We start from the raw sequence: 7,792 nt of genomic DNA, 5'->3' as shown, positions 1-7,792 counted from the left end.
ATCATCTCATTGTCTTTGAGAAGATAGATCTTCAGACTTTTCATATCACGGTTTTCAATTGTGCTACCTGTGATTTAGTGCTTCCACCGGAGGTTTGTGCTGTTGTTAAAGAAAAGGTGATAGAAGAGATTGTCTTGAGTTCAGATGCTGAAGCTGTACAGGACATCGATAATGTCAATGGTGGTATGGTTGTTGTGAATGAAGATAATCAGACCGTACCTATTTCTTTCCATGTGGACGGTCATTGTAAGTTTGTGATGATGAGTTTACTAATATATTATACTTTAGTCAGATTTTAAAGATGTGTTAATTCTTTGTTTATTGAATTGTTCGTTTTTGTTACAGCGCCTTTTTAAAAAACAGTCTGAAGATCTTGGACTGAATCGTAAGATGGGTTTGAAGATTGTGGACGTGGCAGGTGATGTTTGGAATATTCAAGCTTCTATAGATTCATCTCGAGGTCAACCAAGATATTATCTGCAAGGAATGAGAAAGTTTGTGAGAGATAAAGGCATGGCTCTAGGTCAAGCATTTACACTTAACTTTGTGAAAGGTAAAAAGCTTTTTATGTTTGGATGGATGTTCATGGGTTGAAGAAGGCAAATGCAGAAGGATACATTGAACCAAGTTTTTGGGTTGTAGTTCTTTGCTTTTCGAAACTGATAGTAGACTTGTTTGTTTAGTTTTGAAGTTGTGATTCTCAAACTATATATGTACATGTAAATTATTAGGTCCATCTCTAACAGAAACAATGCGGAGATGTAAGCTAAAGACAGTATACTCGGTTTGACTTTTGGTCAACATCTGATTGACTTTTGGTCAATATCTCATTTAGTATTTAACAGACGTTTGAATAACTCAAACAGTGGTTTTAATATCTGTTTAACTTTAGGTCAACAGTTCATGGAAACCCATGTTAGGTTGAACAGTGTTTTGAAGGATAAAAAACAGTCCTAAAACATAAGAAGACAGTGGATCTGGTTGAACATTTGTTTCACTTTTGGTCAACAACTGTTTGACTTTTGGTCAACATCTGTTTGCTCGATCAGATTGGGTGTTAAAGTAGAGTTCTTTAAGTCATTGTTTTGTTTTCTTGAATTCTATGTAAGTTTGTTAAGAAGTATAAGAACAAACATTTTTACAAAATCCCAAATCACCCGATCATGTAAGTGCATTGAAATAAAATTGGAAATGATGTTATTCATGTGGTCCTGTTGTGCTTTTGTTTGACATCTAATATGGGTTTATGATCTAATCCGGTGATGTGAAGACATTGTTGTTGAATCTAATGAGATGCTTGATGTAATAAGGTCGTATTAATAACAAATAGTAATTGATATAACTAACTTTTCCGAGTCCGAAAAGCAATCCCGGATAATAACCTAGTATAACTAATAATCATAACCATCCTTATTATAATTATATTATATTATAATATAATAATGAAGCAAAAAATAAATATAAAAAAGAAGTAGCAAGCAAAGCAAGGGCGTGGAACACACAAGACAAGAGGCCGCGTATTGGGTTTATTGAGAGGACGGTGATCATGTCATGAGTGGGGTACGTAAAACGTGGGATGCCCAACAACATTACAAATCAATATAATAATAATAAAACACGTCACCCTTACATCATCACAAAACTTACGTGACGCGTAACTGCCGTTGACGACTAACCCTTTCACCTCACCCAAATCACAATCCCCCATCCCCTATATAAATCCCCCGTACCCCAACCCCTAACAAACACACACACATACTCTCTCTCTCCCGAAACAATACATAATGCAACAAGCAATTCCTTACAAAGCATGGCCGCTGCCGTTACCCGGCCGTCACGCCGGCGATCAGAAACCGGCGACGCAGTTTCACGGATCGGAAAAAGGCGCGGTGAGAGACGCCGTCTCAGAAAACGCCGTGATCGTGTTGGCGCGGCGTGGATGCTGTATGAGTCACGTAGTGAAGCGGTTGTTGAACGGTCATGGTGTAAATCCTAGCGTCTTTGAGTTTGAAGAAGACGAAGAGAACGATGTTGCGAAGGAGCTTGAGACGATCGGAGCGGAACACGACGGTGAAAATAATCGGCGTGTGCAGTTTCCGGCGGTTTTTATCGGCGGACGGATGTTCGGAGGGTTGGATCAGGTGATGGCGACGCATATTTCCGGTGAATTGATACCGGCGCTTAAAAAAGCCGGTGCCTTGTGGCTTTGATTATTATTTTGAGTTTCAGTTTGAGTTTGTTAGAGTTAAGTTTGGTTAGATTTTTTTTTTTTTTTTGTAATTAATTGGGTAAATGTTGATTTTCTTTGACATAATTGTTAGATGATGATGTTGGACGTTATGGATTGGGGCTTGTACGTTTCGTTGAATAGGGAATTATAAGCATTAATATAGAGACAGGTTGGCAATGACGTCTGTGGTATATATAGAAATGCATAGAGTACTAAAGTAAAACGTGGATTAAAACTAGGTGGAAAATTAAGTGTACAAGGGTTTATGCAAGTGGTGCAAGTTATGATGACGAGGCATATTTGGTATTTTTTATGTGGAAAATTCGAGGATGGGATTAACATACTATCTTTGATTCCATATTTTATGATTTAGGTGATGTATAAAATGACGTCACGTAATGTTTAACACTCCATCATTTATATTATATATTAAGTTTTGTTTTACATTTTACTATCGGTGTCAATTGGACCGTCTCTAACACATGATCTAATAGAAATTGCGGAGCTAGTTTAAAAATTCAGGACATCTAAATTTGTCTTTTTTTTTTTTTTTTTTTTTTATCAGAGGTATTCTTTATATAAAACTTATTTTTTTTATTTTTCTTACACTACGTAAACAGTACGAATACTATACTGAGATAAGAGGTAGGTTGTGCTACCCCATCTAATACACCAGTTTTACCCCGTCTAATGGTATTCATTAGTAATTAGGTGTAAAAAAATTGTTATCTAAAAACGAAAAAAAATGATATCCTCATCCTTTATAATAAAGGATAAGATCCTATCCTATGCTTCAGAAGAAGGTTGGAGGCTCACCTTCCCCTTAACATTCCTTGCTTGAACCCATTTTGAGAAAAAATAGGCTATTCTTATCTCATCAAGTTAACTTGTCCATTATAAAATGTCTGAGGTGATGTTTGTTTTTTCAGAGATAAAATGTCTGTAATTTGTGGATCACGTCTGCAGACATCTGTAGCAAAAGAAGTGGATCAAGCCCTTATAGTTTGCCAGAAGAAGACTGTTTGTTTTTTAACTTTTACAAACTGCTGAACATAATACAAATTCTAATACCATTTTATCCCAATGAACGTCATGATGAAACAACATAATAGGCGATTGAATAAACTGAGATTTATTCATAGAACAACTAACAATATCACATGTGATTAGTTTTTAACTCACAAATGAATTTACTGAAATCTAACAAGCTAATTGTGACACTTTAGGACACTTTATTGGGCTCACCTAAAGAAAAACTCAATAAATTTTACAACTCGTCCCATACTCCCCTTTTTACTGTGACAACCCTCATAATTACATGTATCCGTACGCTTGATTAATGTTAATTAAATTGCTTGATGACTGTGCTGAATTACTTAACTGCTTTCTGATTACTGTGTCATACTTACATGTGCTTTTTAACATACTAGTCTTGTGCAGAAAATTAACTAAATGGTCCTGTATGTTTTCCTAATTGTTGGGAATTAAAAGTGTTACAAAAATGTTACAAAAACGACACCATAGGTATAACATAGCACTTTAACGGAACGGTATCTAACCGGACAACCAAACAATACCCGGAACACTAAAATAGTTAAAAACATTGTTTCACTTTTTCTGAGCTAGTTATGGTTCCCGAACACTTAAACACACTATATAATACATGGTATATACTAAACACTAAACTTTCACCACTTAACCCCTAACTAATTACCTCTACCACAACAATTTACAATTTACCCCCCCCCCCCTTTGTTATAACCGGCCCCAAAGGGGACCCCACTCCCAAGATTTGTTAAATCTCCTAAATCTTCTAAATCTTCCCAAGATCCTTCCATTTAATTTGATTAGATGTTGTAGTGTACTTAACCTACACATTAACCATTGGACAATTGGAACTTGGTGATTATAAGTTAACTCTAGAGCACCATCTTCACCAACACACTTCCTCTCTCCCTCCCCACATTAAGCTCGGCCGAAACCCCCCTTCATCACCACCATTGTTTTCGATTTTCAATCAAGCTTTCCAAGGGTATCTCATGGTGTGTCAAGGTGAATAACGAAGGGTGGAACTCACGAATCATCAAGGACCTCTCTAGTTTGCTTTTATCCTGTACATTTTCACCTTGATCTTCCCTAGCTTAAAAGCTAGTAGTAAGCTTCTTTGATCCTTGTTTACTGCATGTTTTTAGTGGTTAATAGTTATATCTTGATGAAAGCATATGAACACTAAAGATCATAAACATAAAACTTGAACATAAGCTTTACATAAGATGAAAAAAATGCTAGAATGATGTTATTTTGAGTATGTATGATGTTACTTGGTGATTACTAGTAATATGATGATTAATCATCATATGGAACTTGTTAAAGCATGATTAAAAACATGGTTTAACAAGTTAGAGGTGATTATGTGCTTGTATGAAATAATCATCTTCTAGTCTACACATGAACTTGAAAGAAAAATGTTTTTTCTTGAAAAATAATAAACCAAGTGAACTAGTGATCTTGTAGATCTAAAACTTGTGAACGATTTTCAAAGAGAACCAAGTTTAAAAGGATGATTTTTAGAAGAACATGGTTTTTATTAAACCAACACTATTTTAAATAACAACATAAGTGTAGAAATACATTTAACACAAGAAGATGTTATAAGTAAACATTTTTGTAAATTATATTTACAAGTTGTGAACATCTAAAAATCCCGAGAATGAGATTTTAACAAAAGTAAATATACTTTGGAGGGTAACTAAACCCACTAAACGCCATATCAAGTTACTACGCTTTTTTATAAAACATCAAGTTCATGTTGGTTTGAAAATAGAATAGTTTGCTCTTGGTAAATTGTTGTTGATTGTTGAATGATTTTTGGAAAAGAAAATGATATGCTTATTAGCATGGACACCTCCATTTACAAAGGAAACTCTGACGAAATTTTCTAAAAATTCAAACTCTTAGAAATTATTCTTCTAAACAAGTGTTTACAAATATGTTTTAACTTTGTCTTTTAAAATAAACTTCGCCATGAGTTTTGTTACAAAAATACAAAGTATCGGAGGTTGATTTTTACAAGTAAAATGGTTAAATATATATTTAGAGTATATATTTTATACTAGAACACTTGTGTGGATACATGTTTATTTTGTGAGATAGTTATATTATTTTAGGGTAAAATAATGTAACTTAACAAAGTACCTTGACATTAGAATTGTGTGGTACGTGGTAGAAGTAATGAGTTGGTAAACCGTACGTAGGATACGTGTTATGCATGAGAAACTGATTGTTGTCTGTACCTTATTAGGACGTGCATGATTTCCTGATTATTTGAGTAATTAATCTAACCGAGCAAACCGAGGTGAGTTCACACACTTTCTAAGGCATGGGATTCCCGGTGGTTGGGAATGGGTTAAAGAATTAAAACGGAACCTACATATCCTCCTTGGGTAGGATATGTACCGCCATCCTCCGTAGGTAGGATGCCAATATTAATCGGGTTAAAGAATTAAAACGAAACCTACATATCCTCCTTGGGTAGGATATGTACCGCCATCCTCCATAGGTAGGATGCCAATATTAATTCTGCGTATTCTCCTTGGGTAGAATACGTACGTTCGTCCTCCTTGGGTAGGACAACAACCTTAAAACTTACTAGACAAAACTCTATCATGAAGTCCCTTATTTTATATCGACTTAATCGTCGAGGCCAATGGCGAGCGGGTCATTAGTTAATAGCGCTATTAGGTTTAACAAACCTCACACCGTGCCAGTCGAACGGGCATGTACTAATGGACTATGGCAAACTGTCAATGATGATAGACATTGACGTAGGGCACAACTTACTTTCGTTAGTAGTCGATATGGTAACGGTCTAGTGGTTCACATGGGGAAGCCCCCACTGATTATGGATATGGTTTGGGTAATAAAGAAGGAACCGGTTAATCATATTTTCAACTATGGGGTAACCCCCACGGCAAGTAAGCCAGCAAAAGACAAACCATGTTTTCGGAAACAACTTAAACAACCAACTGTGAACTCACTCAACTTTGTTGTTGACTCGTTGTTACATGCCTTACAGGTCGTTAGATGCTTATGGAGCTTGCACGAGGAGGAGGTCGTTGTGGGATATGGACTGTTATGTCTCGTGCTTAATAATCGAACTTTATGAACCTATAAGACTTATGTTTTGGTTTCACGTTTTATGCTTCCGCTGTTAACTTAAAGTTGGTTACTTTCTTTTGGTCACCAATTGTATTGTGGTTGGTTTTATTTACTAAATTACGTTGTTCAATATGATTGGTGGCTCGATCCTGGTCATGTCACGCCTCCAAGCGGTGATACTCCGCATGGTGGATTTTGGGGGTGTGACATTTACATTCACCGACAAACCTCCATGACCTTATCTCCATCGTTCGATCCGTCAACATTCTGAAATTTCTCACCGATTTTATCAACGAAATCACTCGGAAGCTAATTGATCTATTGAAGGAGGTAGTTGTTTGTAGTCAATTCGTTATTCGTATCTTCGAATATTATTCCACGAAGGTTTTCTTAATCGAATGGATGCATTTTGTAATCAAACAGTTGTACTTTTCTGTTGTTAGTATTGATTATAACAGTTGGGTATGTTTATATTGCCTACTTGCTAGATCACTTTTGTGTAATGTGCTGTTTATAGTATGTTTATTTAGAATAGTAGCATGCTGCCTGTTAGCCCTACTGCGTCCTTTATGACACACGATTGTTTAATTATTTGACAAGTGGTGGTCAAACCCCTTTCTGATTTCTCATCACCCTGCTGCAACAATCGTATATACGTTCTATCTATTCATACGCTATCTCGACCTGACGTCGCCATTTGACCCTCCGTACATTCGGTTTGTACGTCAACATTCACGAAGACCAGACCTGGCATAAACGAACTCGGGGTTAGGGGAACTATACCCACACATCCCTGTTGACGAACCTCGTCATCTCCACCGGTCGTCGTTACCAGAAACGAAGCAGCCACGGTTACACGCGTTTGTCGTTTTGCAACTCGCAACCCTACCAACCAAATTCTGTTTTGAACAAGTGATGTACTTCCGTAACCATGATGCAACAAACCTCCCTATTTGTGTCGTACCGCCACACCTCACTACTAGAATTTCTTCTAAGCAATAGATTACTTGGTTGAATTCTTCCGTTATTGGTGAACCCCTGTTTTCGCTCGATTCTTGCATGAATGATGTGCGTTAGGTGTTATATATTTTAGGTGCATATTTTAAGCCCTTTTTACACTTTTTAGCCAAGTTTTAAATTTATAAACACGATATTCACTAACACTAAACACACATATGGGCAAGTGCACCCATCGTGGACGTAGTATAGTGTTGGTAAGATACCGAGGTCGTCCAAGGACACAAGAGCTTTTAGTACTGGTTTATCCTCAACGTCTAATCAAATCAAAATGTTAGAAAAAGATTTTTAAACTAGAAAAATAAAACTAACTAAAATGTTGAAAAAGAAAATAAAAGTAAAAACAGATAGACAAGATGAATCACTTGGATCCAACTCGTGTGTAGT

The 7,792-nt window shown here is 36.3% G+C and overlaps 1 protein-coding gene across 1 annotated transcript; it reads left to right on the top strand.

The window, feature by feature from the left end:
• Positions 1 to 1,566: 1,566 nt before the first annotated feature.
• LOC110922715 (glutaredoxin-C9) lies at positions 1,567 to 2,410 on the top strand. Its single transcript, XM_022166942.2, has one exon. It carries the CDS (start codon positions 1,785 to 1,787, stop codon positions 2,208 to 2,210), a length of 426 nt encoding a protein of 141 aa, XP_022022634.1. The 5' UTR covers positions 1,567 to 1,784; the 3' UTR covers positions 2,211 to 2,410.
• The last annotated feature ends 5,382 nt before the right edge of the window (positions 2,411 to 7,792 follow it).

The sequence above is a fragment of the Helianthus annuus genome, chromosome 17 (assembly GCF_002127325.2).
Source record: "Helianthus annuus cultivar XRQ/B chromosome 17, HanXRQr2.0-SUNRISE, whole genome shotgun sequence".
Lineage (NCBI taxonomy): Eukaryota > Viridiplantae > Streptophyta > Magnoliopsida > Asterales > Asteraceae > Helianthus > Helianthus annuus.
The sequence above is the reverse complement of the archived record's forward strand: the minus strand, read 5'-3'. Positions and strand labels throughout refer to the sequence as shown.